Consider the following 11,261-nt stretch of genomic DNA (forward strand, 5'->3'; position numbering starts at 1 on the left):
ATTACTCACGCCGACGGATGCAAGATTCTTTTTTTGCAAAAATCAGTACCTTTTTCAAGCTAGTGAAGGCATTTGAAACAGAAAAACAAAAACAAAACAACAACAAAATAATGTCGGTGAAAGGGTGGACGTTTCGGCTTCCACGCAGCTTATATGTCGTCCAGTTATTGATTTCCACCCATTACTGTTTAGTCAGACATCGTGAATAGAGCGATTGTAGCCAGTTATTGCTCAAGGGGTACAGACCATGGATTTCATTTGGCATTTAGAAAGCGTGAACACGGCTGTTTTCTTATCTTATGTGCACGATGCTTATACCAAGTAACTTGCTTACGCAAACAAACTAAACGGACAAAAAACAAACAAACAAACAAGAAAGAAAGTCACGCACCACGGCGCATCTGAGAGCCAGAAATCAAGATACTGAAAGCAGGTAAAGCATGCGGACATGGACGCAAGACAGGAGGAACAGACACAGAAAAACGGGCGTAGTCTTGTATTTTTAAGTCTAAGCAAGGTTTATAGACGCGCACACAATAGTTCGTGTCATTGCTTTAATCTACGACGAAACCATACCAACAGTTCAAGCTTCTGTCGTTCAAAACGAGGCCTCTCGTGGACTCAGTGGACTGCAAGAACTACGTTGGGCTTCATTATACATACGATCATTTCCTTAATAACGAATATTACGGCTATAATGATGTACAATTAAGCCAGTAATTCGCACTCTCCACACTTGTCTACGCGACGGCGCGTGTCAGCTGTTTGCCCGGTGCTGTCGAAGCCCCGTGAGGCTTTGATCGCGAGCGGCTGTAGCGTTGTTGTCGCTCCTTCATCATTATTCGCGCACTAATCGTTTCCGCCTCCGTAATCCCTCGACGACCGACAGTGGGTTGCTTTGAGAGGATTATGGCTGTGCGGGTACAATGACATGCCGGAAACTTCGGACACGCTGTGGGAGAGAAAGACAGAGAAAAAAAAGTAAAAACATATTTTTTCTGTCTTTATTTTTCCTGTTTTGCTAGCAACGTGCATTGTACATACGTGGGGAGAGGAGTTGTAAATGTATGCAGTTGTCCTGCGTTTGTCATCGATGTAGTACGGAAAGAATGAGTGAAGAGACCTCGATCCCCGTAAATTACTTACTGCGTCAGCTGTTTTCTTTTTCTTTGCTACGTACACATGCGTGCGACCTGCTTATATTCACAAACTGGATCGCCACACGGTTTCTCGCCTAATGCTCGGTGGCTCACACCCGCCACCCGAAATCTCTCCTTTCTTTCGTCTTACAGGAAAACGCGGTACTTAACGGCCTTTTCTACGCGGAAGTGAGTCAGTGTCCGATGGTCGCAAGACGTCGAACGTCGTGACGAGCGTCTCGCACACGAGCACATCACCTCCGAAAGTGACTCGGTCTGACGCACGTGACCAGAACGTGCAAACATTGCCCGAAAGAAAAATAAATGAAGCATATACAGCGAGGTCTGAAGTGTCACATTAAGGTTGATCAAATGTAGTCCAGTTTGTGTGAATCAACAAGTGTTCTTTCAAAGACAGTCGAGAAAGGAAGCCTTAGAGCGCACACACTAACGATGTGGTGCACACCGAGGAATGTACGGACTTCAGCGCAAACGAACAAAATAACTCCTGCGTCAAAAATTTTAAAACCACTGCAACAGTTGTTCAAATGCGGTCTAGTGAGATTACCTTAGCAGTAAGCAGAATTTCAAAAACCCAGAGTGAAAAACTTTTTTGTTGTTTTGCGCCCGCACCTCATCTTGGTGTTTGTTGGCCGTCTCTGCTAAAAGATGCAGTACGAGGTCGTCCGACAGTTCTGAGAAACATGCATTAAGTAGCTTCGGTGACAAGTCAGTAAAACATTGGAATTCAGCCTCATGTTATATTTTCTCTCTCTCTCTCACAGACCGTCGTGTTCTTGGACAAAGCCATGCTGAAACTGCTGCTCAACCACTGGCAAGAGTCGTACCACAAGGCTCCGACCAGGGTTACCAGCGAGGACCCGCTGCTTTGCACGGACCTCGCCAAGACTCGACCGAACGAGGAGTACCTGGTGTCCAGGGTTAACCCACTCTTCGTAGACTCCAGCAGTGAAGTTTCACCAAGTAGCACCATCAACAAACCATCAACATCCACCAAGACCACTGCTGAAGTCCACAGTTCACAGGACGGCGATAACGAAGTCGCTTCGACATCCAAACAGCCTCCGAAACCGCCGGATCCACCGAGAGAAGCTGCTGAATTAGCTCCAGCATCAACTGTTGCGGAGAAAAGTTCCCATTTCGAAGCTTCTACGAAGACAGACGCGACGGATGTGGAAGCTGTAGTGACAGCTGATAGTGATAAAAAGACCAGCGAGTCGCAGCCATCGGAAGGCGACTCATCTAAGGACTCGCTGGAGACTGACAGGTCCTCCTCACCGAAGCCCTTGGTGGAGCTTCGCGAGTGGCAAGAGAACAAGCAAGAGGACAGAGTGCTCAACCGCTTGAGAAGTTCGGGGAGGGCGTCGCTCATCACAAAAGAAAAACTCAACCTCGTGGAGAAAGTGATCGCCGAGAGACTCGGAAAGAGGATTCCGGAACCGGGAATCCGTAAGACAATCGAGCTTCTCAGGAACGAGTCGGCACCACCGTCCCCGCAGCAGACGCTTCTACCAGTTGCAAAGAGAGGGCAGGTCGAAGAAGACCTCGAGCAGCCTTCCACGTCAGCATCGCCAGTAGAGCTACCTTCGACAAGCAACATCGACAAGCAGGAAAGTCCTGTGCCACCCGTGACTCACCCACAGCCGGCTTCAACCGAGGAGACGGCATCGGTCGTCGACGGCAGCGTCCAAGCCGAAACGAGCAAGACTCCCGAAACTCCATCTGAAGCGGGGTCTTCAGTCGCCTCAGCGTCTGCGCCGAAGGACGAGACGTCGGAAACAGTCAGCATGCCCAAAATCGAGGACGCCCACTCCGACTCTATGACCGATTCATCCAACAGCAAGAAGGAGGAGCGCAAGAACGGCAAGTCTTCCGGTCCCTCCACATCGGAGGACAGCGGAATCACGAGAGGCGACCAGGTCTACTCGGATACGGGACGGCGCAAGATTTCGACAAAGTCCGACTCCTCGGATCAGAGTAGTTCCGAGGCCAGTAGAGGAAAGCGTCACCGCAGGATCAAGAAGGACTCGTCCCGGGACAGCACCAAGAAGCGGCACAAGTCGTCTTACAAGTCTCGCTGCAGCTTCTGCAACAAGGCGGCCAAGAAGTCCCACCAGAGAGGCGGTCATAAGCACAAGCACCGGAGCATGGCAGAGTCCGGCCTGGTTTCCGGTTCCGGCTCACTATCGGACCTGGCCTTCGAGCATCCGTGGCTGAGCGACAGCTGCACGGCACACTGCCGCCAAAAGCGGTCCTCCATCACGTGCATGGAGAGCTGCAGGGACTACCCTTGCGAGGATTTCCACAACGCCGTTTACAGGTCGGCCTCTACCACATTTTTATTACTGCTGCAGTTGCTAAATATTGGCTAATGTTGGTTAGTGTTGGCTGGTGTCGGTTAATTTTAGTTATCTCCTATTATACAGTAGCAATATCTTCTTTCTTTCTCAATATGACGATTCAGTTGTCTGCCTATTTTCTTTTTCTTTTCTCCTCCTGTTATGATTGTGAATCTTTCTTGAGATCAACTCTATCGTTGCCCTGGCAGGTATCCCGGAGGCCACGTAGGATGCGAAGGCTGCAGCTGCATCCGTGCCCCGTTTCCCGAGTGCTGCCGCTGGGGCGACGTTCCTCGCAGCCGCTACTCGTGGAACGGCAGCGAGGCGGCGGCCGTGGCAGCGGCTGGCGGACACCCACTCTGTGCTTGTCGCCGGGCGCACCCCATGTTCTCGTCCAGGAGGAAAGTCAAGTTCGCCCACAAGTCTAAGGACTCTCTGCAGCAGAAGTACGTCAGACTCCGGCAATGCAAATCTGCAAGAACATCAGTAGACGAATGAGGTTGAGCTTCTGTATCTCACCGTCTAATCAGGGGCTCTAGTTTGAAATAAAGGGTGTGCCAGTGCTACTGCGCTCCTTGTGATCTACCAGCCTGGGTGAAAGCGTCCAGTCAGAAATCAGGCTGCTTATCTATCTATCTATCTATCTATCTATCTATCTATCTATCTATCTATCTATCTATCTATCTATCTATCTATCTATCTATCTATCTATCTATCTATCTATCTATCTATCTATCTATCTATCTATCTATCTATCTATCTATCTATCTATCTATCTATCTATCTATCTATCTATCTATCTATCTATCTACACCTATTTCTCAGCCCCAGCGCAGGGTAGCAAACCGGAAACGCGTATATGGCTTAGGCCATTTCTTTCTTTATGTCTCCTGAAATGACTTTCTAAGGATCCACAGTTTGTGCGCGGTATCACACCGCAAACGACGGTGAAAAAAGGAGGGGGGGGGGCGGGGAAGAGGAAAGGCCTTAGTATGGTGTTTATACAGGGTGTATTTTTTTTACAGATTTTTTACAAAAATGCTACGACAGTGAGGTCCCTGTCGTCTTAGCAAACGAACAAGGCGGAAAAGCTCTGCCGCACCTAAAGTTGCATTCAAATCAGTAATTAGCAAAAATCGTTAATTAACTTTTCAATTATTAGCTTGAGGGCCGTTGTTTAAACAGAAGAGTTGTAGGGCGTGACAATTTATGACATGTCCATTCTTTTTTAAATCGTAAAAAACGCACGTAACTTGAGGTAATAATCGCCGAAATTCAAGACCCCGATTGAGGCGATACCAAAACTGAGCGCACCGGGCGCGCAGGATACCGTCAGCGCTGTTACGGCATACCATAAGCTCACCTGAAAATTTTTGGAAAAAGGTGCGCCGCAGCAAAATATGCTCTGCAATAACGGCAAGTCGTCTCAAATACCCAAATGGACCTTTGCGTTTGGGATGTAGTGCTTACTTGTTTCTTTCGCGCTGTACCCAAGAAAACCGCAATTTACACTTCTCCTTTCACTGTACAGCTGAAATCTAGGCGGCAGCCACTGCGGCGTTACTTCTCGCAGACACGCGAATGAGTTTTTTGCGCTTCTTTCGAGTTTAACAAAGAAACGAATGAGCACTACGCACGAAACGTAAAAGAATAAGAGGTCCATTTGGGCCTCTGGGACGACTTGCCGTTTTGGCAGACCATACTCTGCTGCGACGCGCCTTTCTTTCTTTTTTTTTCAAAAATTGTCACGTAAACTTCCGGTCTGACGTAACAGGGATGACGGTTTCCTACGCGCCCGGTGCGCTAAGTTTCGGTATCGCCTCGATCGGAGTCATGAATTTCGGTGATTTTTATCTGAAACCACGCGCGTTTCTTGCGACTTTTAAAAAAAACTGGTGTGCCCTAAATTGTCACGCCCTACAACTCTTCCTTTTAAACAACGGTCCTAAAGTTAATAATTAAAAAGTTAATTAACGAGTTTGTTATTTGCTCATTTGAATGTAATTTCAGGTGCCACAGTGTTTTTCCGCCTCTGCGTAGAGTTAGTTTGCGATGACGACCCGGGTCGGACCTTCAGAGCATTTTTATTAAAAATCTGTATAGCAAAAAAAAACAAACACCCTCTATATTTTTGTCTGTGTAACGTGTGCTTTCACGTATTCTTACAGTGTCAGAATGATTATCACTATGCTGCTTCTCTCATGCTTTTTTAAAGGAAATCTTGCATGGAACAATATATATATATATATATATATATATATATATATATATATATATATATATAATATGTAAAGATATAGGCGCATGCCGTGCATAAGTATGATGTATGAAGTATGTGTAGATAAGTAAAAAAGACATTGCATCGCCCCCTTTGCAGAATGCGCGCAGTATGCGACTGCAATGCTCGTAACAGAATTTTGTGTGCATACGTTCGCGTAGGTAGCTTATCTTCACTTCGACCTGTGACTACAGAAATTGCTAAGGACTTCGCTCAACTGACTTTTTCCGCATCCACGCAGGGCTGAGCTGAATGAGGACGAGGAAGATGCTGATCGGGTGTCCGGTGAGGGCAACAACGACACCGCCACTAAGTCTGACCAGGGCAGCTTCGGCGAAGTGCCGCCCAAGGAGTCTCCATCCAATGGCCATATTCTGGTTGGTACTTTGCCAATCTAGCCTAGAGCCATTGTGTTTGCAGTACACTAGCTATACTCTACTAGAGATGACTTGAAGACAAGGAAGCACTCCGGTGCCATTTGAAACAGGGCCTTTCCCATATCTTGTATTTGAGTTCTTTCTGAAGGGGATTTGGTTTCAGGATTCGAGAAACATATCTATACTGATCTCCACGAGGACTGAAAAATCACGGAGTTTTGTTCCGCGGTTAAGTTTCACCACAAGGTGACCGCACAGGATGCCTCAGGAAAAAACAAAGATGCTTAAGACTGTAGTCACTTCTATGTATCTTACTCGAAAAAAAAAAAGCATTAATAATCACGACAGGCGAGAAAATAATGCGAGAACCATTTAGCAGTGTCGCAAACAGTCACAAAGTCGTAAAAGAAATTGGGACGAAGACTGGCATGTACGGGCCTCGGGCCGCTAGCGAAAGGTTGGCGGGCGGCGTGTTTGAGACCCGTGCACTACTGGGTCATTTCACGTCAAACGTCCCAGTGATTTTGGTGACCATCTCAAATGTATTCGAAAAAAAGTCGTGCTGATTTCTTGCATTGAAAATAGTGAATTGCTAGAATATTTCGGAGAGAAAAATTTTTTGGTCACGTGGGAGCCTTCCGAACTTCGCAGAATTTGGTCTGAGTGTTGTTTGTCAGAAAATTTATCCTGAGAGTATTGTTTCTCGTTTCAATACCAAGTTTGGTTTACACATTAAGCAAAGGCATTTGTGTAAGGTGTTCGAAGCTCAATTATAGTACCGCAATTTTTCTGCCATATAGACCTTCCAGATATTTTGCGCAGATGTTATATGTTGGAATTTTTTCCCTTGTAATATTGCGCTACAATATGAATATCTGAATAATGAATACTTACTCTTCGGAAAGTATGTTGTGCGTTAAAAAATATTTTCAGACCACTCAAATTTGAAGATTTGACGAGGAAAAACCGTGAACTAGATAAACTCATAATTTCGGTCCACATTGAGATGTAATTTACACCCTTTGGTGCTCTAATTAAAAATCAGCTTCATACCTCAATCGAAAGCAAATAAGTAGTTCTCATTATGTGGCACTTTTCTGTGATTATATTTATGCTTTTAAAAAGAAAATTATTTTTGAAGTTCTCCATTGAAGGCTATAGATCTTCGATTTGATCATGCGATACCTTCCTCATTAAGTTCCCCATTGCCATCAGTCGGCACTCCTTGTTGTGGTGTGTCCAGTCCGTCAAAGTATGTCACAATGCTATTGTTTAAAATCATGTATAACCAACTGGCTCCTATTTCTGCTTTTCCATCAGAGTGTCTTGCACCATAGGCGTGCGCACAGGGGGGGCAGTGGGGGTGGCCGCCCCCCCTAATCACCTTAGAGGGGGGGGGGGGCGCACAATCTGCCCCATACATTGACTTAGTAGGTTGGGGGGGGGGCTACGATAAACCTTTGCCCCCCCCCCCCCCCCTGATGGGCAACCCTGCGCACGCCTATGTCTTGCACTACGCTTTTTGAGATAAGCAACAGCTTTCGTCACCTCTCGATGTCTTGCTCGGACATCATGTGATGTCGCCGAGGGGCTATGTTATGGAGTTCGTGTTGTTTCGGTGGTATTGGACGCAAAACGAGAGTAGGCAAACATGGCGGTGGTTCCGTTGCGATGGCGGACAAACTGACATGTGTACTGCAGACATCACATTTCGGTGTGAATTGCTCACTGTAAGTGGAATCAAACAAGTTATTTAATTGTCCACTGTGATCCAGGGCCGTCTGGTCAATGTCGGTTTTAGCAGTCTACGCCAGATGTAGCTTAATTACGATCTAGATCGTTTGCTGCAACCACATCATTTGCTGACGAGTATTACAGAGCTACTTTGATGTTTCTTTGTTGGATTTTGTGTTTTCGCATGAGTTCATTTATTCATGTGTGGGTGCCAGCTGGATGCGTCGAAGCTGGAAAACCCAGATACTGATCAGAAGCCCCGAAGAAAGTGTTCAAATCAATAACGTTTTCCTTATGCTTCTTCCTTCTTTTTTGCGTCTGTATTCGCAGGCTGAAAATGGCCTGCTCGAAAAGCAGCAGGGGCCTACGGGACCTCCATACGCCTGGGAGGAATGGCGGCGATACATGCGCGAAAAGAACCTTCGCTCCCGTCGCAAGAGGGCGCTCTGCATGGGTGTCATTGCACTCTCCATTATACTCTTCGTCGGCATCTCCGTGTCCTTGGGACTCGCCTACTTGCGCAGAAAGTTCTGATGCACAGCCAGTGTTCCGGGGACCGGAGCAGTCAGGGGATAGCGACTCCGCTGGCGTTTCTGCGAGGCCTGTCTCCTTCCGAACACCCTCAGTACGGCCCCGGCCTTTACGGATCCCATTATCTTGCAATAGTTGAACGCCCAGCGTTCTTACATAAGCTAATATATGACCCAGCAACATGGCAGGAGTTAGAATTGTATGCATATCATCCACAGATTTTGGATCATCGAGAGCGATAAATGCGTTTGACGCACACGATATCAAAAGCTGAGCATCCACAACTCATCAATAACATTTAGCGGATGAAATTGCGAATCTTTTTCGTTGGTTTCTGTGTTATAGTTTCTAGAAATTATCAAAATCGAAGCTTAGAGAGACAGTATGAATAGCGTGTAGGGGTCCATCATAGAAGTTAAGCAATCGGCCACGGACACAGGAGAGGGGACGGTTTTCCATTCACTGTGTCCATTTTTGCACGCTTCACGCTATCTACGATAGCAAAATTTATTGCTACGAAGACGGTACTAACTGGCTGTCAGTTTCACTCCAAGAATAAGTATGCTTTCAATACTAGAATTTTATAGGCACAGAACTCTGACGCGACTCTTTACAAAGCAAGTCGTGACTCGAGTAGTCAGTCGTTTGAAACAATAATGTGCAAAGCACGCCCGCTTATATGCATTCCACAAAGATAGACACTTTCCCAGACACATAATGTGGCCGTATATGAGGTATACACAGCTGCTAAACGCCTCGTAATACCGTTACCAGAAATGTAGCGGCTCTTTCTCAAACAGCTTCAGTTTAGGAATGGGAAATTGTGCAACTGCCACTAGCATGCAATATGTTCTTAACATAGTGTTGATACACCGATGACAACAGCTTTCTCATCCAATTGTGTGCCCTGCCAAGCGATAAGACAGCGAAGACTCATCATGGAGACGACGTGCGATCAAACCATTGAGTGCGGTCTCCGAAGTCGTCGGTCCGCACGAGCAGTTATTAGTGACTATCAGTGAGTACGGACACCAGGCCGCCAGGAGTGGATGGACGCTGTGCTTGTTATCCCGTTGCCGTGCGCGTGTTTCAAGCGATGTGCCGCCTCCTTCGAAAGCCATCATATACAACGTGCACAGCCGCCGTTGCTTCCTGACACACCCCAGAGGAAAATGCCTGTGGAAGTCTTCCTTTTCCTCTGTTCTTCACAAGAAAAGACACTAACAAGTGCGCGCATATATTTCCGATATACAGCAGTTTTCAGCCAAGAGCCCATAAACGAGGCATACCGGATGCATGCCACTGCTTCTTTGTATGTTTATTTGTTTGTTTGTTGAATGCTTGTCTCTATATGTCTACCCACTGTATAGTTAGACGGTATGTGGATCACTTCGTGGTAAATGATCAAACGTGATCGTGCGATCATGTGGTCTTGACATTAGATCTACCATTAAAGCAAGAGAAAATCAAGAAATGAAAAAAAAAACCGGATTGCTTATAGTCAAGTGATGATCATCAGTCAGGAAGTTTGCGTCATCATTTTCCTCAAGTGTCTTATTTGTTCCAATGTGGCCAGAGACACTGGAGTGAGCTGTTGAATGCACTGTGGAAATGTTTCTTGTTACACACACACACATCTTCGTGCAAAATTCCTTACAAGAGAGCAGCTTTCATCGACCTCCATAAAGAAAGAAGCCCGACGAAATCGCTTCATTGCGAAGTCCTGCGCGTTGGAATGTAGCGCCTGCTGACTGATGTGTTCAAGGACCTTCCATATATACTTGCTGTGCGCACTGCCAGGATCTAGGAACTACCAGTGTTGGGAATTGGGCGCGAACGCGTCGTTGCTGAGAACAACTGGCTAGAAGTATTCGCTTCTTTTATTGCACTGCACTGTGGATCTTCATTATCACGGACGTCTCATAATGTCCTCGTATCTTACTGGCTCAACCACGAGAAGTGATTGTGTGTTTGTGTTAAACCGCCTGCATAGTTTCTGCTTTCTTGCAGGAAACGGCGGCAAGGACCCTTTCAGAGAGGCTGCTGAGGTTTCACGTTATTTATATTTATTCGGCCTGCAAACAAATGTATTGGCGTCATGTCAGATACTGGAGCAGCAGCATTCCTTGGTTACCGAGTTCCTAGGTCCAGGGGGTCCAAGGGCCTGAGGAACAGGTTCAGTTATTATCGATATCCTTAATTAAGGAATGATTCCTGCTTGCTATAGCTGTGCTGTGGACTGCTAGTATACTGCTGACGAACGACAAACATTCGCGGCTGAACGCTGCTTACGTCACACCTTCGTCGGATAAAAGCGACAAAAATAAGTGCCAACGATATATGTAGCAAGAAACACGATTTGAAGTGAGCTTCTGGATGACTGTTTTGTCAGCTTTCTACAGCACACCTTGTTTTTGCCAACTCCACACCAAGGCAGGCTTAACTGAGAACAGTATCAGCTGAAAAATAAAGACCCTAGAGGAAAGGAACGACTCAATATATGCCGCACGATACGCGGTTGGGCATGTCTGAATTTTTTTTGTGTTGTCCAGCTGTTTCAGTCGCTATACGGGGTTATTGACTCTCCGAGCTACTAGCGTAGTCACTAGTCCAAGAAAATGCTATTACAGGCGCAGTATGGAAGCATTCAATGCCTCTGTGCCTGCAGGGTATAGTTTTGTCCAAGAGTTTTAACTGGTTACTTATTGTGTTGAATTTTAATTTGTTGGTGCAGTAATTATAACTTAATACGCTTATACCACGGATTCATTTCTGCCTGCTGCAGAGTTGTTGCTATCGGTGTGCTTCGTGAGACGAAATAAAATTTTTCTCACAGTTTCTT

General features: G+C 46.3%; 1 protein-coding gene across 3 annotated transcripts in view; it reads left to right on the forward strand.

Annotated features, from left to right (window-relative positions):
• LOC119388157 (muscle M-line assembly protein unc-89) overlaps positions 1-11,261 on the forward strand; it is a 101,812-nt gene extending 90,551 nt beyond the window's left edge. For all 3 annotated transcript variants that reach the window (XM_037655809.2, XM_049413842.1, XM_037655810.2), the window contains exons 2-5: positions 1,925-3,480; positions 3,709-3,945; positions 6,019-6,154; positions 8,219-11,261. In XM_037655809.2, coding sequence (XP_037511737.1) covers positions 1,949-3,480; positions 3,709-3,945; positions 6,019-6,154; positions 8,219-8,422 — 2,109 coding nt within the window. In that variant the 5' untranslated portion in view covers positions 1,925-1,948 and the 3' untranslated portion in view covers positions 8,423-11,261. The remainder of the gene's footprint in view (positions 1-1,924; positions 3,481-3,708; positions 3,946-6,018; positions 6,155-8,218) is intronic.

This window comes from Rhipicephalus sanguineus, chromosome 3 (genome assembly GCF_013339695.2).
Source record: "Rhipicephalus sanguineus isolate Rsan-2018 chromosome 3, BIME_Rsan_1.4, whole genome shotgun sequence".
Taxonomy (NCBI): domain Eukaryota; kingdom Metazoa; phylum Arthropoda; class Arachnida; order Ixodida; family Ixodidae; genus Rhipicephalus; species Rhipicephalus sanguineus.